The sequence below is a fragment of the Panthera pardus genome, unplaced genomic scaffold, assembly GCF_024362965.1.
Source record: "Panthera pardus isolate Hobbes unplaced genomic scaffold, ASM2436296v1 HiC_scaffold_17, whole genome shotgun sequence".
NCBI lineage: Eukaryota > Metazoa > Chordata > Mammalia > Carnivora > Felidae > Panthera > Panthera pardus.
In genome coordinates, this window is record NW_026526732.1 from 73,152,874 (window position 1) to 73,177,872 (window position 24,999).

Below are 24,999 nucleotides of genomic sequence, written 5' to 3' on the forward strand. Positions count from 1 at the left end.
TGGTTCATGAAATGGAACCCTGCACCGGCTCTGTGCTGACAGCACAGATATTTTCTCTCCCTCTCTCCCTCTGCCCTTCCTTCTCTCTCTCTCTCTCTCTCAAAATAAATAAAATTTTAAAAAATTAGAAAAACATTTTTCTAATTACTTTCTACTAATAGCATATACATTGGAGGTTATTGCCAATTTTGCAGAAAGCCTCCATGAAGTTTCACCATATTTAGAAGAGTTTCCCAGACCAAAATTTTGCCTTGATATATTTCAAACCTTATTTCTGCTCCATAACCCCGATCCCTCTAATTCTGGGTTTCACTAGACACATTCAAATTGCAATGAGACCACAATCTCTGCACCTTTATTATAGCAATGGGTGAGTGGGCACAAGGGGCAATAAGATGATTCTTGAAAGCCATCCTTACACTGGAACACTTTGTAATAACTCTAAACAAAAGTGAATGTGAAACACACAAATCTATTTCACTAAACCAAAACTAAACCTAAAACAACTTTCCCTTAGCTGGATCCTCAAAATGTCCATGGCCACTCCAAACTCTGACAAGAGGGGAAGTGCAACAAAGGAGAAATTCTAATAGAAAGAGACTGCAATCTCAAGTGATTATCTTATCAGTTAAAATATCTTAAATTTGCAAATTTTATGGAAATATATGTCTATGAAAACACACTGCTAGGGCCATTTCCAGGGCATTGGAGGGCACTGTGCAGGTGAGGAAGGGCTTTTTTAGCTTCATAGTAAATATACCTTGTATTTAAATATTATTAAAGACCCCCTTCCACCCCACAGGGTAGCTCATTTAGAATGTGGACTCTAGGAAAAAGGAAACTTAGTGTACTGTTGGTGGAAATGTAAACTGGTGTAGCCACTTGGAAACAATATGGTGGTTCCACAAAGAATCAAACATATAATTACCATATGGTTCAATAATTCCACCACTGAGCATTTACTCAAAGAAAATGAAAACACTAATTCAAAAAGATATATGCACCCTATGCTTATTGCAACATTATTTACAATAGTCAAGATATGGGAGAAACCCAAGTGTTCATCAATAGATAGATGGATAAAGAAGAGGTGATAGTTATATCTATCTATCTATACATACATACATACATACATACATACATACATACAGATATAGTGGAATATTACTCAACCATAAAAAGAATGAAATCTTGCCATTTGAAACAAAATGGATGAAGCTACAGGGTATAACTCTAAGTGAAATAAGTCAATAAGAGAAAGACAAATACTATATGATTTCACTCATATGTGGAATTTAAGAAATAAAACAGGAGCACCTGGGTGGCTCAGTTGGTTGAGTGTTGGACTCTTGATTTCAGCTCAGGTCATAATCTCACGGTTGGTGTCAGAGCCTGTGTCAGGCTCTGCTCTGGCAGCGTGGAGCCTGGTTGGGATTCTGTCTCCATCTCTCTCTGTCCCTCCTCTGCTCATGCTTGCACACGTGCTCTCTCTCTCTCTCTCTCAAAATAAATAAATAAACTTTTTTTTAAAAAAAGAAATAAAACAAATGAACAAAGGACAAAGAGACCAAAAAAAAACCCCCAGACTCTTAAATATAGAGAACTGGTGGTTGCCAGAGGAGAAGCAGATTGGGGATGGGTGAAATACATAAAGAGAATTAAGAGTACACTTATCATGATGAGCACTGAATAATGTATAGAGTTGTTGAATCGTTACATTGTGCATCTGAAAGTAATATAACAATGTATATTAATTATACTTCAATTTAAAAAATAAATAAATAAGATAGCTGAAATTTTAAAAAAAGAAAAGAATGTGGACTCTGGAATAATCCTAGACTAAGAAATCCTTGCCCTTTATATAAATTCATACACATGGTCTTAGGGAGATTCAGTACCGCATCAAACCATGTCCCCTAACTGTCTCATTTCAGTAGGGCTTCCTGAGGGGAGGGGCAAGAGAACAATAATTGTTCCCCAAATTCCTTCTCTCTCTCTAAATGTCCAGTCAAATATACTGCCCCTACCTCTCTTCTTTCCTACTCTCAAAGTTCTCAGAGGACAAAGAGTGGTGAGAGCATTCTGAAATACATTGTCCTTACAGAAGACTGGAGTGAATAAAGCCTTGCCTCCCTCTACTCCCCACTTCTCCCACAAACCCGCTGGATTAGCTTTTAATCCTTCTACTTTCTCTCAAATGCCTGAGGGAAGGCCATTATACACCTTGGGTTTACCTCTTCACTTTTCCAAAAGGCTAAATATGTTCAAATCTCTGGGATTTCAGTGTTTGGCTACAAAGTGTTGACTTTGGGTGCCATAGTCTTAATTCTATGTACAAACATATAAAGGCTGTGTGCAAAGTTAGCTGTGTTTATTTCACCACAAGAAGAAAAATCTAAGCGTACTTGGGCATTAAAACTTAGAACAACGGATGGCTATATTATGTCCGTGTTTACAGAACACCATCTGCTGAGCTGTTATGGCAACATGCAGAGTGGTGCAATCCATAGACCTTAAGTCCTGAATGGGATTTGAAGTGTGTGTACTTCATCTGAACCACAAAAATAGTTGACTAAGGTACTTTTTTATGTTGTTGTTGTTGTTGTTGTTGTTGTTGTTGTTGTTGTTAAGATTAGGTAAACACTGGAGGAAGTTTGACCTAATTATTTCATCTTCTATAATTACGAATGTTAAATATTAATACTTTTGCCCATCTACCCCATTGGACTAACCTATGATCTGAAGAAATCATGCTACTACTTTTTAAAATTTTAACTTACATCCAAGTTAGTTAGCATATAGTGCAATAATTTTTTCAGGAGTAGAATCCAGTGATTCATCCCCTACATATAACACCCAGTGTTCATCCCAAGTGTCTTCCTCAATGCCCCTTGCCCATTTAGCCATCCCCCCATTCACAACCCCTCTAGAAACCCTCAGTTTGTTCTCTACATTTGAGAGTCTCTTATGTTTTGTCCCCCTTCCTGTATTTATATTATTTTTACTTCCCTTTCCCTATGTTCACCTGTTTTGTATTTTAAAGTCCTCATATGAGTGAAGTCATATGATATTTGTCTTTCTCTGACTGATTAATTTCACTTAGCATAATACCCTCTAGTTCCATCCACGTTGTTGCAAATGGCAAGATTTCATTCCTTTTGATTGCCAAGTAATACTCCATTGTATATATATACCACATCTTCTTTATCCATTCATCTGTCAATGGACACTTGGGCTCTTTCCATACTATGGCTATTGTTGGTGACCCTGCTATAAACATTGGGGTGCATGTGTCCCTTCAAAACATCACACCTGTATCCTTTGGATAAATACCTAGTAGTGCAGTTGCTGGGTCGTAAGGTAGTTCTATTTTTAATTTTTTGAGGAACCTCCATACTGTTCTCCAGAGTGGCTGCACTAGTTTGCATTCCCACCAGCAGTGAAAAAGAGTTCCCCTTTCTCCAATAATGCTACTACTTTTAACATGTGATTGTTTTTCAAATGTGAACCTCAAATTTTCAAACTCAAATTGCAATAGCATTTATCAAATGCCTGGGCACTGTTACCCAATACTTTCACATTATTGCCAGATAATCAGAGCTAACAATTCCCAAGCACATAATGAAGTTATAGTTGCAATGAGTCCAACCTATTCCAACCATCCTGGAGTGGGAGATCTTTACTCACATTTGTATGTATATTTCACATTATTAATCTCCAGGTTACATTTACAAATTTATATATATTTTCTATAGAAATGAGATTTTTTTGCCTATATTTATGCATCCAGCTAAAATTTAACTTTTAAAATAATATTCTGGGGGTTATGCAAGCAATTAAATTATTTAGCCAAAGTTGGTGGAGAAGAGATAAAATTTGTTGTTTAATCTCCAATATATGCATTAACATCTATATGCTCACAAAACTATTCATATTATTTCTTTTAAAGAAGATTCAAATAAAAGGGAAGAGAGATAAAAATTTAGGCTTATATGTCACACAAGTGTAATAACTTTTATATTGTATATATTGTGAACATATCAGTTGGATTTAAATATTTTCCAATTCTGTGCACTTGTTTTCTTTTTTTTTTTCTTTTCTTTTTTTTTTATTCTATTTTTATTTTTGGGACAGAGAGAGAGCATGAACGGAGGAGGGGCAGAGAGAGAGGGAGACACAGAATCGGAAACAGGCTCCAGGCTCCGAGCCATCAGCCCAGAGCCTGACGCGGGGCTCGAACTCACGGACCGCGAGATCGTGACCTGGCTGAAGTCGGACGCTTAACCGACTGCGCCACCCAGGCGCCCCTGTTTTCTTAAGTAAAGGTGCACAAAATGCTCATAAGTAAAATATGGCCTTTTGTTGACTTATCAAGAAAAATTAACTAGAGCTAGAGGCACAGGCAACTATCAACTTTGAGCCCTGTCAAATTCTGAAAGTTCTGAGAGAGCAGTAGCTACACTCATGATAGGTGAGGTTTTTTTCCTTAGAAAAACAGTTTCACAAACATTTCTTGGACATGGCAAATGCTTAGAAAGTATTTGATGCTTTAAATGCAAATATTGAAATTGTGAGCCCTTTCAATGACATGGGAGGAGACATGGTATCTCTATGGGGTCTGGGGCTGTGGCTTGCTGACAGCCAGCTGTGGTGTGGGGCAAATTCTGTATTGCCACTGGGTCCAGAAAGGGCTAAAGAGAGGTTAAAATCAAGGAGGCAATGTTCACATTTTCATTTGAAAAATGTTGAAAACTCATTTTAGATATAGAAATGGTGCTAAGGGGCGCCTGGGTGGCTCAGTCGTTAAGCGTCCGACTTCAGCTCAGGTCACAATCTCGCGGTCCGTGAGTTCGAGCCCCGCGTCAGGCTCTGGGCTGATGGCTCAGAGCCTGGAGCCTGCTTCCAATTCTGTGTCTCCCTCTCTCTCTGCCCCTCCCCCATTCATGCTCTGTCTCTCTCTGTCCCAAAAATAAATAAACGTTAAAAAAAAAAATTAAAAAAAAAAAAAAAGAAAAGAAATGGTGCTAAAATGTGACCTCTCCTACACCCCTGAGATATTCTGTACCCACGGGGCATTTTACCTTGATCCTTTCCTACATCAGTCAGAAGAGTAATAAATACTTATAGCACCAGAAGAGACAGCAGCTGAAAGCACAGAGCCCCTCAAACCACTCTTACTGGAACAGGAAACTTCAGAAGCACTTGATATTGCCAACACCAATCATTATTAAGTAATACTTAGTATGTTCCTGGAGTTGTCTTAGGTGCTATAAATCTCCTACAAGCTCCTGGTGTAACTGAGAATTACTTTTTTCCTCATGTAAGGTGTCTTGTATTCACAAATGGTACAGAAATTGTTCAGAGATGTGCAGCCAAGTTCCCCCCAACATGAAAGGTAACTTTTGTTGTCAACTTTATGCATATGTCTCTCATTTCTGGCACCATTTTTTTTGGACAGGAAATTTCATAATCCAAGGTCAGTGCCGCTTTCAGTAGACAAAGATAACGGTGGCTACCATTTTTTTGAGCAGTTATTATTTCATTTAACCATCATAAGAACACAGAGGTAGGGAATGCCTTTCTATTATGCAAATGAGGAAATGGAGGTTCAGAGAGCTCAAGCATCTTGAACAAAGCCACAAAGTTAAGTAAAAACTAGACTCAAGATCCCAACTCTGGTTTTTCTGAACTCAGAGTCTGAAACAGAAACAGAGGTGAACAAGGTTTATGGTATTCATTACACTCTTTTTCTAGTTCTGCCTTCTCTTATTTCTCCCCAACCTGGGCTTTGAAATGACGTTATTTCAACAAGACAGCTCACTTTTTGCAGTTTTTATTATGTTTGTTTCTTCTAAATGAACAATGGTGGTGGAAGAATTAAATGTCTTTGTCAAAAGCATAGCCAAAAGTCATGAGTGTAACTGAGAAGGTATAGGGTTCAGCAGACACACTTTGTCCAGAACACACCCCTGTTCCTATCTCTCATTCCATAAAGATCCATATCCCATATCCCACCTCTTCTATAGAGCCTCTCCTGATTGCTCCCTTCCCCTGGCAATTTCTCCCTCCCCTGGCTTCTGTGTAAGGTGCTACAAGATCCTTGAGCAAGATCCTTGGGGACCTTTGTGTAGGGAACTGTGAATCCTACCTTTGTTTGGGTTAGTGTTAACATTACTGGAAGGCTGGGATCCTCTGAATCATTAGTGTTCAAGGATTCAGTAAGACCTCCCTGAAGGTTGCCCTAAAAACCAACTACCTCAAACCAAGTGCTCCTGGAAGAAGGTGTCTCAGTACAAACAGCTAATGTTTTAAGAGTATGGATAAAGCTTGGTAAGCACTAATTATAAACAAAGGAGTGGGAACTGAGAAGGGTGACCGATTCCAGAGACAAGACTCTGGGATCTTACTGTGATAGTAACCCTTTGGAAACTGGGTCACTATTCTGGGATCCTGAGATCTCTGTAAAAACCAAACCAAACCAGATTTGCTTTTGGGGGTATAGAGAGGATTTATCCAGTAATTATCCAGTAATATAGTTAATAATAGTTAATAGTAAATAGATGATTTTTCAAAATAAACTGCACTTTTCTTTGAATTTTGGATTGAATATATCAATATATGGTATCATTTTAAAGGCCACAAATGCTAAGAGCAGTAAGAGAGAACCTGTACGGAAATTCACATGGTCTGCAGAGGTGGCTATCACAGAGTAAAGGAAAGATCTCTGAGACTTGGCATTCATCTCCAGGTACTTCCTACACTCTCTATCTTAGCTCTGGGACCTGACACAGGCTGCTGTCTGTGGTTCTGTTTTCTCATCATTAAAATGAAGGCCTTGGGGGCGCCTGGGTGGCTCAGTCGGCTAAGCGTCCGACTTTGGCTCAGGTCATGATCTCACGGTCCGTGAGTTCGAGCCCCGCTTCGGGCTCTGTGCTGACAGCTCAGAGCCTGGAGCCTGTTTCAGATTCTGTGTCTCCCTCTCTCTCTGCCCCTCCCCTGTTCACGCTCTGTGTCTCTCTCTGTCTCAAAAATAAATAAACGTTAAAAAAAAATTATAAAAAAAATGAAGGCCTTGGGGCACCTGGGTGGCTCAGTTGGTGAAGCGCCTGCCTTTGGCTCAGGTCATGATCTCACGGTTTGTGGGTTCAAGCCCCTTGTCAGGCTCTGTGCTGACAGCTCAGAGCCTGGAGCCTGCTTCGGATTCTGTGTCTCCCTCTCTCTCTACCCTTCCCCCACTCACGTGCTGTCTCTCTCCCTCTCAAAAATAAACATTAAAATTTTTTTAAAAAGTAAATAAAATGAAGGCCTTAAACTTCATAAATTTAATATCATTTCCAAATGTGAAATTCTGTTTCTAAGCTATTCTTCTTCCAAGAGAAAAATGATATTTTAATTTCCACATATCTTTAATTGTAACCAAATTTGTACCTAGAAATAAAAAGATAAAGTACTTTCTCTTTCTCCCCTTCTTCCTGCCTCTCCCCTGCTTTCTCTCATCTGTTTGTTATGTACTTACAAAGTGTCTGTTATTGATGCTTTCTGGGTTTGTGAGAGTGATTTTTACTATGCCTTCTTACTTTCTGGATTGCTAAGAATAGGGTATATGATGTAAAGTTAAAGTAAGTTCATCAAAGATAGACTGACTTAAATTATTCTCTATCAACTCAATCCTTTAAAGAGATGAAAACCTTTCTCTCATTGTTCCAACTTCTTTGTGTAAATAATGACAAGGTTTTATAAAAAGAGATGTTCAATGAATTGTGTGTATGTGAATGGCTTTGAATTAGTTTTTCCAGTTTCGATTCTCTTTTAACATATATCGTGAACAGCAGAGACACAAGAGTTCTCATCTAAGTTATGAGCCAAAACAAACGATCAGGTTACACCTGTTTGGCTTATGCTACCTTGGAAACCACTAGACTCCATTTGCCTGAGCTTAAAGCACTAGCTTCCTCTCAGGGAAATAATATAATCAACTCATGATTTTTTTTTAATCAAATGAACAACTAACTGGATCTCTTCTTAATCTTCACATCTGTGCCAATGGGTAAGTTAAGCTTATTTCTCTTATAATAGGATTTGTTTATGCAAGGGAAGATGGCATTTCTTGTAATTGGGTAGTCATTACCTCTTTCCAAAAAGTTTTGGTGAGAGAAGTAATCCTAATTATTACAAACTAAATGCACTGCTATCCAGTTTTGTGCTGCATCACAGACACCCTTTCTGGATAAGCTGCCTCTAAGTAAATGGCCCATTTGGAATGTGTGAGTGACTTGGGGGCTTTGTGGTTGTGGCCAAGTCAGAGCACCTGGCTTGAGCACAGAATGCGAATGAGTGGAATTTGGGGGCATAGTGGAACAGCCCAGGACCTCTCAGTGGCCCCTTCTGTGTGGCTTCAGGATAACCTTTGCACTGTTCCGAAGAGAGGACCCTCTAAAAATGTCAATACCTTTGTTCATACAGGAAATTAAAATACCTGGCAAGAGGTATATATATATATACAGGTGTCGGCCTGTGTGGATACTGTTTTACTCAGCATTGTTCCTGTACCTTCAATGTTGACAATTTATTTTTTTAGTATACTGTTATTTATATGTAATGAGACCTAAAATTAGATGTGAAATAATTTTACAGCCACAGGCTAATCCTTAGACGTATAGCTCTTATGCAACTGTATTTACAAAAGAAAAATCAAATATCACAAAACCAATAAAATTAAAATTAATTCAAGTTTAGTGGACAAACGACACAGTTTGGCTAAAATTAAATTACTACTCACTAAGAGAATAAGATACTGACTGCAGAAGCCCAGATTCTTTGAAGCTGTGGACCCACCGTGGGTTGGGTAATGGCTTGTTCCTTGTTCACTTGTCTCCATCCAAACTGCCAGCAGGCTTCATTCACGCTGTGCTGTCAATATGCCTTCACATAGCTTTCTCTTGAGCAGGACCCATCATGTGTTGTTTCTTGGAAGCCCAGATAATGAAAGTTTTGCAACTTGGTTCCAGTATGATTTCAAATACGACATAAATATCAGAGGTCGGCAAATGACCTCTACAAAGGCCAGATGGTAATTAATTTAGGGTTTGAGGGCTGTGCTATCTCTACTGAAACTAGTCAACTCTGTTATTTTAGCATGAAAGCAGCCATAGACCATAGTAAATGAATGGGCATGGCTGTGTCCCCACAAAACTTTATTTACAAAACAGGTGGAAAACTGGATTTAGCCTGCAGGCTGTATAGTTTGCCAAACACTGGTAAATATGAGTACTGAAATACTGTGGCTATGAACTAGTCCTTGGTTATGAACTAGTCATCCAGCATTGTTTTGTTTGTTTAAGATCATAAAAACAAAATACAAAATACACACATATAAACTTCTCATAGACCCTTGAGAATCTAATGACAGACCTTCAGGGGTCATGGATCCTGGGTTTAGAAACACTCTGCTTTAGGGATTTTCCAAATAGGCTACTGTTAAAAGTGAAAATGCCTTGTATTCAAATAGGGCATTTTACAGAATTTGCAAGAGTCAGCAGGTGGTGCAAGAGTCAGCAGGTGGTGGAAAGAGAATCTGAGAGGAAATTCTATTCTTTAGGGGTTAAATAATTTGTGTACAAGGTAGCACAGAGTTGTTAATGAACCAGAAAATCCAGCCTGCTGAGGGGGAGCTGGAGACCAGTCATTCGGGATCTGGGTTCTGCTGCTGAGTTTTCTACTGAGGAGTTTCTGTTACTGAGTTTCTGGAGGAGTCTTGCACAAGCCCCCTTCTCTGAGTTTCCATTTCTTCATCACTACATTGGGGGCCATACCACAGACGATACCAACCCAGAGGATGGAGGTGAGGGTTACATGAGATGCTGTGAAACTCTTCAGAAACGCTCAAGCACTATCCAAGGACAGGCACTGTTATTACTGGGACGTGAAAGAGGCTGCCTATGAAGCTGGCAGCTTTTTCATGGCTTGTCATAGTGGACTGCAAGGATATTGGAAATCCAGTGCCCCTCAAACTCAACTTGCAAAATAGCACTTTTTAATAACTTCAGAGCAGGACTCCGGCTCCCAACAGTGCCAGGGCTCCTTAGTGTTTTTGTGCCCATTCAGGGCACAGAGAAGGCATGTGCTTATAGATGGCTGAACCACACAAGTAGTGAAGACTCATGTCAGGAAAGTTGTTGGCATAAAGGTTCGTCCTGTAATAAGTGAAGGACAGGTGGGCTGGTGTTCAGTCCCAAAGGCTCAAAAGCTCAAGTGTATGATTCACCCCAAGTTGAATCAGCTTTAAGGGATTCATTAACCAAACCCAGAGGAGCCTGATTTATAAGGCGCCTCTCCAGGGACTGGAACTCTTGTATGTAATCTCAGGAGAATACCCTTGCACAGTTTAAGGAATCTCCTCAGCAAGAAAATTATTACTCAGAGGTTGCTTGGTTAATTGGAAGAATGAGAATCAAATGATTGTAACAGACATTTAATCAGGATGTAGAAAAGTCACATTATTAATTATCCTTGCTGCTACTATATGGTTATTGTAACTCATTTTCTCAACCCAAAACTTGTACATGTTCTCATTAGTTCTGACATCAGTTTAGCATGCTTGCAATAGGGTTATTCCAGAAAATCTAGAATCCTTGGTTGCAGAAGAAAATGATGAAGTATTTTACACATGTACAGATGATATTTTCCCTGTATATAGACTGATGTAGACATTGAGAAGGTCTATGTGGTTTCTGTTCACGTATCATTCACACAGAGCTCTACTCTTCTGCTAAACTTTGCTTCCATATCATTATGCCAGTGCAGGACCACATGGTTGATTAGCTTCTACCCATTTTACTCAGGTACCCTCTGGTTGTGGGGAACTATATGGGAAAATAAGTTTCTAATTCTCACCTTTATGTTTGAGGTCTTACATAATTTTACACCTTTATATCTACTAACGTTCTAGTGTTTTCCAGCTCCCAGGAATATGGGACAGATGGTCTCTTTGGGATAGGTTTCTTCTACAAATTGCTAATCCTTTCCCATGAGGCTTTTTACTCATTTCACACTCAAAGGAGGTATTTGTCTCCAAATTCTGAGTTACTTTAGTCTGACTATGCTCTCCACCCAGGATGTCACATTTTATGGAGGCCCGTGATTGTATTCTTCATGGCGTTGTTGTTGTTTGATCAGTTAGTAGAAACTTAGTATAGTTGGTGGAAGATTTTTAGTCAAGTCTTTTTGGGTCCTTCAACTTTCACTAAGTTCATATTGATGATATTTAAATTCATATTTGTTATATATCAGATGATATCCTAACTGCTTCAAATGAACTTATTCATTTGTATCTATTTACTCATAGCTATACTAATGCAAGTTCCTTCTAAGAGAGTAGACTGTGATGTGTACAAATTTTTTTCCTCTATGCATTCTTTTGGTTGTGACTCTGAAATATGTGGCACACAGGGGATAGTTATTTTAAATTTGACACTTACAGAGGCGCCTGAGCAGCTCAGTATGTTAAGCATCCAACTCTTAATCTCATGGTCAGTCATGAGATCAAGCCCTGCATTGGACTCCACGCTAGGCATGGAGCCTACTTAAGATTCTCTCTCTCTTCCCTGCTGTGCCCCTCTCCCCTGCTTGTGCTCTCTTTTTCTCAAAAAAAAAATTTTTTTTTACATTTACACATTTTTCTCCAAAGTCTGCATTTTGATGATTAGATCTCTGCCATGAAGATAAGAGTTAAAACAATTCATCAATGTTACTAGGGCCTTCCAACTCCTCATTACAATAGTGCATGTGCACGTGTGCACCCACACACATTTCATTTGGGATTTTTAACAGAATTATGAAATACTTGAATCAATCAACACTGATGCCAATCCTGAAAAAAAAAAAACAACAAAACCTTGCTGTAAGTTTAACATTTGAATTTGTTGAGTAAATAGGAATGAATGGATATTTTCTATTAATATTAGTATTAAGTATAATAGCAAAGTGATATGAAAATTACTTTAATTTCTCATCTTTCAGCTCAGTTTTCTTAACGTGGTCAATGGAAAGAATTATGGTCCTCAAAGACTGTATGAGTGACTTATTCTATGTCAAAGAGCAAAAAAATTTGAAACTGAATATTTCACCTGAGAGTCAACATTCAACTTTGCTATTTCTTTCTTTTCTTATGTGTGTGTGTGCTTTATGAAATTCTTATATTTCATCTTGATTTATATTCACAACAAACCTCATGAAGTCAGCTGGGAGAATATTAGTATCCCCCTTTACAGATGGGGAAACTGAACCGTCCCAAGAGTGAACTTCTTGTTTATAGTGACATAGCATGGAACAGCCCACTCCAAAGGTGCCATGTAACCTGGCTGGACCTCCTTTTCCAACCTCATCTCAGGCCATCCATCCCTCATTCACTGAGGTCTAGTCACATGGGCCTTCTGTTCCTCAAATTCATTCTGTCCAGCCATTCCATTTTCCTAGGATGTTCTTCCTCATATCTTCATGTAGAGCTGACTCCTTGTCTCTTGGGGCTCGATCCAAAGGTTACCACATCAGAGAGGCCTCCCATGGCCAACTGAAAGAAGCTCTCCTGGACCCATCATAATTACATTACTCTGCTTGTGCTTCTTCACAGCTTTCATCATTATCTGATATTATCTTATGCATTTGTTTCTTGTTTGTTTCTCTCACTCCCTAGAATATAAGCTCCTTGAGAGCGAGGTCCTTCTCTACCTAGCTTGCTCTTGCACCTAGAGCATATATTTGTCATAGTTTCTAATTGCATATTTAGGTAACTAAAAAAAAACATATTTAACCTCTATGCTGTAAGTTTTTGAGAGAAGGAACGCTGTCTATTTTGTTTACTGCTGTGCAACACAGAGTAGGCACCTACAACTTTGCTGTTTCTTTAGCTATATGCAGCTAATAAACATTTACTAAACAGCCACTTTATGCTAAGCACTTTGGAGTATACAAAACAAGTAACAAACATGGTCTTAAGGCATGTTAAAGCAAGGCATAAGGTTCTTTGGTGAGAAACACCAAAGTCTATATGAGAGCCACCAAGGGCTAAAATATGTGCTAAGGCTTAAGGGCTACAAATATGAAGAGAGAAAAATCACAACTTGGAGGGCAATAGTGAGGTAGGGCAGGGAGGAGGGAGGAACAGCATGAGCAAGTGCATGGAGATGAGAAGAACATGAGGCCTTGAGACAGGAAGACATAGGTAGGTGGGTGGGAGGATGAACCATCTGACCAAAGTGGGTATTGGTGAATGTTGGTAGACACAAGAGTGTAAGATCTTGAACATGAAGGTGAGACTCGGAAACTTATTCCAGAAGTCTCATGGAAGCTAGAGAGTATTCCCAAGCAGAAGAATAACAGGATGGAAACAGCATTCTAATCTAGCAGTCAAAAGCGTGGAGTGGATTTTAGGAGAAAGTCTGGGGGTATCTCCCACTTGCTTTTCTTGCAGAGATGAAGCAAGATGGTCTGAATCTCAGGTCCATCCAGAAGTTACAGGAAGTGGGGACCTCAGAGCAGACTGCATAGTTTTGTGGAGAACATAGCAATTTAATTAAGGTGGAGATAGAGAGGCTGGGTATAAGGAGAAGAATGATTGAGTTTTCCAAATGTTTCTGAGCTTTAGAGCAAGCTGTGTTCCCATTTGTTACTGAATTTTGCACTGTTACTTAGGCACTGAGTACACAACAGAGGACAATCAAAGTACTTGTTTAGGTTGCCACATAAAATATAGATTGTCCAGTTAATTTTGAATATCAGATAACTAATGGATACTTTTTGGGGCGCCTGGGTGCGTCAGTCAGTTAAGCCTCCGACTTCAGCTCAGGTCATGATTTCATGGTTTGTGGGTTTGAGCCCTGCATCAGGCTCTGTGCTGACAGCTCAGAGCCTGGAGCCTGTTTCAGATTCTGTGTCTCCCTCTCTCTCTGCCCCTCCCCGACTTGTGCTCTGTCTCCCTCTGTCTCAAAAATAAATAAACATTAAAAGTAATTAAGAAAAAATAATGGAATACCTTTTCAGTTTAAGTAATCCTGAATATTGGATGGCACAGTAAGAAATTATTCATTGTTTATCTGAAATTCAAATTTAACTGGACAGCCTACATTTTATTTGCTTGCTCAATCTGGCATCCCTAGTCCTTTCTCTTATAGAACACACAGTATCTTCAGATATTAGTCATATAAATAAGTGATTATAAGTTATAAATGGCACGAACGAAAAGATGCCAATATTGTAAACAAGAATACCAAAGAAGACTAATTTAGATTGGTGGGGTCACAAAAAGCCTCTCTCATTCAGGTGAGGGAGACAAGATCATCTCAGGTAGGAGGAACAAAAATGGATGTAGGATCTAAAGGAGGAAATGAAAGGAGAGGAACATGCCTGGAATTCACTGTACCTTTAGGATGTGCAAGATGAGGTTGGAGAGACAGGCAAGGGCACCACTATGCAAGGCTTCATCGTCTGGTAAATATTTTCCCTTTTTTTCCTACCCTAAGTGCAATGGGAAGTCGGGTTAGAGGTTTAAGCAGAGAAATGATAGAACGAGATGATATATTCTCCATTTTATTTTCATTATTATTTTTAATTTTTTAATCTATATTTCTATGTGCACTTTTTCAAATTTTTATTTAAATTCTAGTTAGTTAACATATAGTGTAATATTGAACTTAGTGATTCATCACTTACATATAATACCCAGTTCTCATCATAAAAAATGCTCTCCTTAATACCCATCACCCATCTAGCCCATCCCATGCCCATCTCTCCTCCACCAACCCTCAGTTTGTTCTCTATAGTAGACAGTCTATTATGATTTGCTTCCCTCTTTCTTTTTTTTCCCCTTCCTTTATGTTCATCTGTTTTGTTTCTTAAATTTCACATATGAGTGAAATCATATGGCATTTGTTTTTCTCTCACTCACTTGTTTTACTTAGCATAATACATTCTAGCTCCATCCACATCCTTGCAAATGGCAAGATTTCACTTTCTGATGACTGAGTATATTCCTTTGTGTATATATATCACATATTCTTTATCCATTCATCAGTCAATGGACATTTGGGCTCTTTCCATAATGTGGCTATTGTTGATAATGCTGCTATAAACATCAGAGTGCATGTTCCCCTTTGAATCTGTATTTTTGTATCCTTTGGGTAAATACCTAGTAGTGCAATTCCTGGGTCATAAGGTAGTTCTACTTCTAACTTTTTGAGGAGCTCCATACTGTTTTCCAGAGTGGCTGTACCAGTTTGCATTCCCACCAACAGTGTAAGAGGGCTCCTCTTTTTCTGCATCTCACCAACATCTGTTGTTTCCTGTGTTGTTCATTTTAGCCATTCTGATAGGTGTGAGATGGTATCCCATCGTTGTTATGATTTGATTTCCCCGATGATGAGTGATGTTGAGCATCTTTTCATGTGTCTGTTAGCTATCTGAATGTCTTCTTTAGAAAAAATGTCTATTCATGTCTTCTGTCCATTTCTTAACTGGGTTATTTGTTTTTTGGGTGTTGACTTGATAAATTTTTTATAGATTTTGGATACTAACCCTTTATCAGATATGTCATTTGCAAATACCTCCTTCCATTCTGTAGGCTGCTTTTTAGTTTTGTTGGTTGTTTCCTTTGCTGTGTAGAAGCTTTTTATCTTGATGCAGTCCCAGCAATTCAAGTTTGCTTGTTTCCCTTGCCTCCAATGATGTGTCTAGCTAGATGTTGCTATGGCCAAGGTCAAACAGGTTGCTGCCTGTGTTCCTCTCTAGGATTTTGATGGTTTCCTGTCTCACATTTAGGTCTTTAATCCATTTTGAATTTGTTTTTGTGACTGGTGTAAAAAAGTGGTCTAGTTTCATTCTTCTGCATGTTGCTGTCCAGTTTTCCCAACATTATTTGTTGCAGAGACTGTCTTTTTTTCCATTGCATATTCTTTCCTGCTTTGTCAAAGATTAGTTGACCATATAGCTTTGGGTACTTTTCTGGGTTTTCTGTTCTGTTGACTGATCTATGTGTCTGTTTTTGTGCTAGTACCATACTTTTTTTTATATTAAATACAATTTATTGTCAAATTGGTTTCCATACAACACCCAGTACTCATCCCAACAGGTGCCCTCCTCAATGAGTACCATACTGTCTTGATGACTATAGCTTTATAATACAGCTTGAAGTCTGGAATTGTGATGCCTTCAGCTTTGTTTTTCTTTTTCAAGATTGCTTTGGCTATTCGGAGTCTTTTGTGGTTCCACACAAATTTTAGGATTGTTTGTTCTAGCTTTGTGAAAAATGTTGGTGGTATTTTGATAAGGATTGCATATAATATATAGATTGCTTTGGATAGTATAGATATTTTAACAGTGTCTGTTTTTCAATTCATTAGCATGGAATGTTTTTCAATTTCTTTGTGTCCCCTTCAATTTCTTTCATAAGTATTCTATAGTTTTCAGAGTACAGATCTTTTACCTCTTTGGCTAGGTTTATTCCTAGGCATCTTAGGATATTTGGCACAATTGTAAACAGGATCAATTCTTTGATTTTTCTTTCTGCTTCTTCATGATTGGTGTATAGAAATGCAACAGATTTCTGTATGTTGATTTCATATCTTGCAATTTTGCTGAATTCATGTATCAGTTCTAGCCATTTTTTGGTGGTCTTTAAGGCTTTCTACAGAAAGTATCATGCCGTCTGCAAATAGTGAAAGTTTGACTTCTTTCTGATATAACCTCCATTTAATTTATTTGCAAAATTTTTAAAGTGCATTTATTTATTTTGAGAGAGAGTGTGCACAAGCAGAGTAGTACAAGAGAGAGGGGGGGAGAGAAAGAACCCTCAGAAAGCTCTGCGAGGTCAGCTCTGAGCCTGATGAGGGACTCAAACTCACGAACCATGAGATCATGACCTGAGCCCAAATCAAGAGTTGCATGCTTACCAACTGAGCCACCCAGGCACCCCTATAATTTCCATCTTATTTTTTTTATGTTTATTTATTTTTGAGAGAGAGAGAGAGAAAGACAGAATATGAGTGGGGGAAAGGCAGAGACAGAGGGAGACACAGAATACGAAGCAGGCTCCAGGCTCTGAGCTGTCAGGCACAGAGCCTGACACAGGGCTCGAACCCATAAACTGTGAGATCACGACCTGAGCCGAAGTTGGACGCTTAACTAACTGAGCCACCCAGACACCTCTATAATCTCCATTTTAAATGTTAATCTAGTTATTGATGGAAAACAGGTTGGATGAGGGCAAGAATGAGAAAAGGGGAGACAGATAAGAAGCTTTTATGGTATACCAGGCAAGAGATGAGGAAGGTTTGGATTAGGGTGCAAGCAGTGTAGATGAAAGAGTGAAAATTTGGGGGATATATTTCAAAGGTAGAAACTTTGGGCTTCAATATAGATTGGATGTGGGGTTTGGAGTAGGGAGAAGGTGAAAAACAACTTCGAAGTTTCTGGCTCAATGCTAGTTGCATGGTGGTACAATCTACTGAGGTGCCGTGCTTTTGCAGGGAGATGGAGGGTGGAGTAAGCAACACCATGAGTTCACTTTCAAACATTTTGAATTTATGAGATGGCATCCTAGTAGAGATGACAAGGAGACAGGTGTGGACTGGACATACATAATTTTGGGAGTTATAGACACATACGTAGAGGTAAGAGAGATTGAAAAGGATTCACCACATGATTTTCTTACATAGTAACCTTGCAGATATGGTTTGATTTGTAAACATCCATTCTATAAATGCAACAGTGATAGCTCTCTGATTTATTAGTGTTTATTTTTTATTAGATCTTTCAGATTTAATTTTGTACAATCTTATTGGAAAAAATATGGACAACAAAAATCATAAAAAATAAAATCATATAAGAACTTATTTCATTGATGAGTATTATATTTATTATATTATATTACTATTCTTTCTTTTGTCCCTGTTTCTACTCCCTATACAACACAGTTCTCCTAAAATGTTCAGGCTATTTGGACCCCTATTGTTTCCTTCTATTCTAAATAGTTTCCTTCCACCTACTTTTTGGGGGAACTTTATTCATTGTGGTAAAATACATATGACATAAAATTTTCCATTTTAATCATTTTTCAGTGCACAATTCAGTGGCATTAATTACATGATTTGTATTGTATAACCATCAGCACTATTTCCAAAACTTTTTCAACCCCCCAAAAAATTTGTAATTACTAAGAAAAAGCTCACCATTCTTTCTTCCTTCCTTCCTTCCTTCCTTCCTTCCTTCCTTCCTTCCTGTCCCTGGTAGTCTCTAATCTACTTTCTATCTCTATGAATTTCCCTGTTCTACTGTTCTAGAGACTTCATACAAGTGGAATCACACAATATTTGTCCTTTTGTATCTTACATATTTTATTACCATAATGTCTTCAAAGTTCACTCTCACTGTAGCATGGATCAGAACTTCATTAACTGACTAATATTCCTTTGTATGTGTATACCACATTTTGCATATTCATTCTTGATGTAACTTGGGTTGTTTCCCACATGTTGGCTATTGAGAATAATGTTGTGATGAAAACTGTCATACAAATATCTCTTTGAGTTCCTATTTCCAATTTTGGGGTATATATCTAGAAGTAGAATTGCTGGGTCAGATGGTAATGCTATGTTTAGCTTTTTGAGGAACTGCCAAACAGTTTTCCACAGTGGCTGCCCCACTTTACATTCCCACCAGCTTTGTACAAGAGTTCCAATTTCCCCACATCCTTGCCAACACTTGTTATTTTATATTTTAAAAACTATACCCATCTTAGTAAGTATTGTAGCTTTTTTTAAACATTAAAAACAAATTTATTTTAGAAGGAAAGAGCATGAGCAGGGAGGGGAGAGAGAGGGAAAGAGAGGGAGGGAGAGGGAGAGAGGAAGAGAGGGAGAGAAAGAGAGAGAGAGAGAGAGAGAGAGAGAGAGCCTGACGCAGAGTCTGATCCCACGACCCTAAGATCATAACCTGAGCTGAAATCAAGAGTTGGACACGCAACCGACTGAACACCCAGGCGCCCCTTCTTATAGCTTTGATTTGCATTTTCCTAATGACTAATGACGTTAAGCATCCTTTCACCTATGGATTGGCCGTTTGTATATCTTCTTTGGAGATATGTCTATTCAAATCTTTTGTCCATGTTTGAGTTATCTTTTGTTGTTGAGTTTTAGCAGTTCTTTACGTATTCTGGATATTAAAACTTACCAGACTCCATTTTTAATTTAGATAAAATGTTTGGGGGAAATCTTCAATTCCCAAAATTATTCATGATATTGGCAATATTGAATATTTTACTTTCTGAAAATATTTAATTAATTGAATTTTCCAAATGAAATTCCTGTGCGCTTAACTGCTAGTTCTCAAGAGAAAAGAGAAAGTCATAGGAAAATTGGTACATTAGAATTGGCAAGTAGAAACTCTTTAAAAATTGGGAGTAATCCATAGTGACTTAAGAAAAGGGATAAATTAAAGACCTTTATTAAAAATAGACAATATGAATTATTATTAAGAGATAAACATGATGAGCTAATGACTTCAAACTAATGACTGCTTTCAAATGCTTAAAGGGCTATTATATAAAGATTCCTAACTTATCCACCTTCAGAGGAAAAAAGTTAGAGAAAAAAACATACTAACTTGCAATTGGAATGCCTTCCAATTTGATACCAAGAAAAGGCTTTTGATGACAAAATAATAATAATAATGCTTACTGATCACTACCATGTGTCAGACTCTGTTTTGAGCCCCACGTGATTAGTACTATTATCATCACAGCTGAACTTGGGCTTGAACCCATGGAGTTCAATGCTGTGCCCAGGCTCTTATCCGCTATACTAAACCACCTTTGTTAAAACTGGACTAATATTAGAACACCTTTCCCTCCTAAGAAAAGCCACTGCCTTTCTATCAGCAGAGAATTTCAAAATAGGATAGACAATTATCAGTCAAATGAAATTCATGATTCTTACACATTTGATGGTGTCAGTCTTCTAACTCTATTCAAACAGCAGTTTCTTTCTTACTGCTTTTCTTTTAGCAAAACAGTCTGGATCTACTCTTGCCTTCCTCCCTTTTCTAAAATGACCAGCAGGGTACTTTCAAATGTTTTGTAACATTACATAAATATCCTTTTAAATAACATGGACAAATGCCCAATGACACATGTTGTAGGAAAACATAATACCTTTTGTTTTCCCTTTTTAATCTTTGGGACTTTGTTTTAATAATTCATGGAGACATTGACCTTTCAGGTGGATTTGAGACTCCTTTTTATTTAATACAATTTTGTTTGTGTTCTGAAAACCCAAGGACATTGAAGTATTTATTCCCTGCTCAATAGACCACTGTGTACATATATGTTTGTTTTCTCTGAAAACATCTCTTAACCTTCATACATCTCCTCAGGGCTTTTGCGTGTGGGCTTGCTACATATTGTTTCCCCTGTAAGAGGTAATGTGCCATGCTCCAACAGGTGTGCTGCTATTAACAATATCCCAATTTTCTTAACCTCCTCATTCCTATCACATGATCATTTCCATGATACTCTTTCAGCTGAGTTAGAGAGAAAGCAAAAGGTAATTAATTTTTGTAATAGAAAACAAGAACTAAAATGGCAAGAATTTCACCTAAGAAATCACAAAGTATATTAGTGGCAGACCTGGAGCTCTAGCCCACATCTTCTGATTATAGCAGAGAGTTATGAGAAGTGGTTTTCACTTGGAGAGATTCTGTCTCATCTCCACAGGGTACATTTGGAAATGTCTGGAGACATTTTTAGTTGTCCAAAATGGGGAGGTGGTGCTACTGGCATCTAGCTGGTAGAGGCGAGAGATTCTGCTAAACAACCTACAAGGCATAGGATAGCTGCTCCAACAAAGAATTATCCAACCCCAAATATCAATGGTGCCACCGTTGAGAAGCTCTGTTTTAGAGTGATGGAAATTAGATTTGAACCCTCTGCATCGTATTTTGTGACCTTGGGAAAGTGGCTTCATTTTTCAGAGTGTGCTTTCTCATCTGAAAGAACAAAACATCCACCACCATAAACAAGCAAACCAAACCAACCAACCGACCAACTAAACAAACAAAACCCCCACATTCCAGGGTAGTTGGGAGAGACCAACTCAAAAGCACTGAACAGAGAATGCTGTGTATATAATGGGCCCAACAAACATAAATCAGGGAATCTAATTATAAGAAAAGATGGAAGCAGAGTGTGCCAGAAAGACAACATCACTGAAATGAAAAAGAAGGCTCCCTAGTTTCCTTTCAACTTTTATATAGAAAAGGGCAAAAGAGATGGAGAGAGGTACAAGATAATTAAATAGCATCAAGGACATATTAGGAGAGGGGAAGAGATGGTAAGACTGGAAATAGAAAGCTGTGAGAAGGCTGTACAGGTGAGAGAGATTTTAGCAGTGACCTGGAGATGAATTTGAGAGATATTTGGAGGGAGGAATCAGAAGAATATTGTGAATAATTAAGAAGGGTCATAAAAGGGGCACCTGTGTGACTCGATTAAGTGTCTGACTCTTGGTTTTGGCTCAGGTCATGAGCTCACCATTCCTGAGTTTGAGCCCCGTGTTGGGCTCTGCACTGGCAGCATGGAATCTTCTTGGAATTCTCTCTCTCTCTCTCTCTGTCTCTCTCCTTCTCTCTCTCTCCCCCTCTCTCTGCTGCTCCCCTGCTTGTACTCTCCTCACCCCCCTCTCTTAAAATAAGTAAATAAATATTTAAAAAAAATTTTAAAGGGTCATAAGAGAGAGAGGTCCAGGATGAATATGAGATTTCCAACTTGGGTGCTTGGGTATTGGTGATGCCATTAAGCAATAAAATCAAAGAGCAGAGCAGATAATAAATTCACCTATAGATACTTCAAGTTTGAGAGGCCTGTGGCATATTTAAATGATAACCAAGAGGCAGTGAGATATGGAAATCTGGTGAGAAGCCAAATATTTGAGAGTCAGAAATCTGAAAATGGTAGATGAATCCCTGGGAGTGAATGAGATTTTCTAGGGAGAGCATATGGAGTAAGAAAAGAGCAGAGGACAGAGCTTTTACGAATTAGACAAAGAAAACTAAGATGGTACAATCAAGAGAATCAGAACAATAGAGAAGATAGAAACAATAGAAAGAAGATGATCCTGGATGTCAAGGCTCAAGGAGTTTCAAGAACACAAGAGCAGGCAACAGTATCATAGAAAAATTAAGTGAGATCCAGAGTGTCCAGAAGATTGGCAGGTCAGTGGTAGTGCTAATTTTAGCATGCAATGATGAGCAGAAAAACTAGACTCAGTGAGTTGAAGAGTAAATGATAGTTGTAATAGTAGAAATAAGGGATACAACTTAAGCACATTTATTTGCTGAGATGAAGGAACCAGTGAAGGTTGAAGATACAGAAGCAGGGAAAATGGATAAATCAAGAGTGGGGTGTAGAGTTGGAATGATCATTTTGAGGCAAGATGAGGCTGACCCCTCCCTCTAAACTGTGTAGAGCATGTTAAGTTGGGCATTGATGTAAGTAGACCTGCAGGGGTGAGGAAACATGAGTTTGAAGAAGTTCATATTGGAGACCCTCACTTTTCACTATGGGACTGTAGGTGAGCTCAGTTGTTGGTATGGGATATGGGACACAGGACATGAGAGGAGCTAGGGGAAGGAAATAACCTTTAAGGATTGGGGAGGGGCATTAACAAACTAGAGAAAGTGAGTAGAGATTACAATTTCAAGAAGCTGGTATGTGAGGGGTATTTCAAGGTGCCAATGTCACCTTGGGATTCATATCTATTTTTTTTTCTAGATCACTAACAGAACCCATCCATCCTTAGAAGCAATAAGCTGGAAGGATTTCTTTGAAAATGAGATAGTGTGTGTGGGATCACCAACTAAATTCCAAACTTAACTGGGCAAGAAATCAATTACGTCTGTGGACCAATTGTGTCATCTCCTTGTATGAATGTGAGTCCTCAACAACCAGAGTTGAAATTCGACTTTATCGTCCATAATTCATAATCAAGTAAGACAGTGGAAATGATCAATAAAATGAAAATAAATGAATCTTGATGAAATTGTTTTCTTTTGCAGAATCTTACCTTCTTTTGAGCCTAAGTCATGAGTTGGATGTTCCTCAGAGACCTCCTAACTGGAGTAAATAAATACTCAACTGGAATTGGGCGGATTTGGCTGGCTGTTGTGTTCATCTTCCGTTTGCTGGTCTACATGGTGGCAGCAGAGCATGTGTGGAAAGATGAGCAGAAAGAGTTTGAGTGCAACATTAAACAGCCTGGTTGCGAAAATGTGTGTTTTGATCACTTCTTCCCCATTTCCCAGGTCAGACTTTGGGCCTTACAGCTGATCATGGTCTCTATGCCTTCACTTCTTGTGGTTCTACATGTAGCCTGTTGTGACAGTAGAGAGAAAAGGCACAGAAAGAAACTCTATGTCAGCCTAGGTGTGATGGATGGGGGTCTGTGGTACACTTACCTGATCAGTCTCATTGTTAAAACTGGTTTTGAAATTGGCTTCCTGGTTTTATTTTACAAGCTGTATGATGGCTTTAGTGTTCCGTACCTTATGAAGTGTGATTTGAAGCCTTGTCCCAACACTGTGGACTGCTTCATATCCAAACCCACCGAGAAAACGATCTTCATCTTCTTCTTGGTTATTACCTCATGCCTGTGCATTGTGTTGAATTTCATTGAACTGAGCTTTTTGGTTCTCAAGTGCCTTATTAAGTGCTATCTCCAAAAACACTCTAAGACACTCAAGTCTTCAGTGTGTGAGTGCCACAACCTCAGATACATTGAATGTGGTGGGATAGGGGCTCCTCCCCTGCTCCAGAATTGCCACTCAGACTCAGCCATTAGCACACTGCACACCCCTGAACCCCCTCCCTCCCAAGGTAAAACAAAACTGCTTTGTGATTCACAAGAGGGTTGGCAAGGAGAATCTGCATCCTTCCTAAGCAAGACCTAAGCCGTGTTGGAAAACAAAGGGTGTCAGCCTTAATGTCATTTGGGAAAATTTTTAAAAAAATTTTCAGTATGTGCTCAGTTGTACACACTAGACAGAGATCTCATTGTCATAGGGTTCAAGTGGATATGTGAGCTGTGTTTGAATAGTTAATTGCAAATTAGTCTGAAAAAATCCAGTGAACGGCATTCTCTTAAACGCTTAGATCTGTCACCTGGAAAATATGGAAAGTGACATTTCTGACAAACGTGATGGCTTCCAAGCTGAGGTTGAGGCATTGGCAATCTTTCCAAAGTGGCAGCCAAGGCTCCCCTCACTCAGCTCTACACAATCTTTGCAGAGAAAGAGCATGGTGAGGGCACAGTAGCAGGTAGCCAAGGCAAACAGAAGCACACTCAGTGAGAAGGCCTGGCCTGGGGAAATGACCACAGAGCCCAGGCCTCTGCAGTTTAGGTCTCCCTGGATATAAATGGACTAGGGGAGAGGGAAGAAAGCCATAATTTGTGGTTTCCAAGTTAATACAAATATTACTGGGGACATGTCCCACTTAAGCCTGAACCTAGCAGATACCTGAAAGGGTCACTCCAGTCATACCAGAAGGCAGGTCCCACCAACTACACAGACAGGGAGCAGGTAGGACCCAGAAAAGGAACATACCCACTTGATAATTACTTAACCCTTCTCTTTTAACCATTGAACATTGAATACTTTGTAAATTTCTGTATTTATTGGACCTTTTTATGATCAGGAATTCACAGTGTGTTATACAATATGTCATAGTTTGCCTACAATTTACTAGTACATCTCTCTCTAGAATGGATAATAAAATGTGTACTATGCTGTTACATTGGTTTGAAAAATGCAAAAAAAAAAATAAGGATGCTTATTATTACTTTATTTGGAGACTAGCTCTTTCTTATTTTTAAAAAAATCATATATTATCTTTGTATTTAACACTCTAACAGACGTGCATTTCTCCAGAATAAAAATGCAGTGGTTTTGTTGTGTTATTTG

General features: G+C 38.7%; 1 protein-coding gene across 1 annotated transcript; it reads left to right on the forward strand.

Moving 5' to 3' along the window:
* The first annotated feature begins 7,936 nt into the window (after positions 1-7,936).
* GJB7 (gap junction protein beta 7) lies at positions 7,937-24,995 on the forward strand. The gene is made up of 3 exons (XM_019442801.2): positions 7,937-8,047; positions 22,814-22,971; positions 23,098-24,995. Exon 3 carries the CDS (start codon positions 23,125-23,127, stop codon positions 23,986-23,988), a length of 864 nt encoding a protein of 287 aa, XP_019298346.2. The 5' UTR covers positions 7,937-8,047; positions 22,814-22,971; positions 23,098-23,124; the 3' UTR covers positions 23,989-24,995.
* The last annotated feature ends 4 nt before the right edge of the window (positions 24,996-24,999 follow it).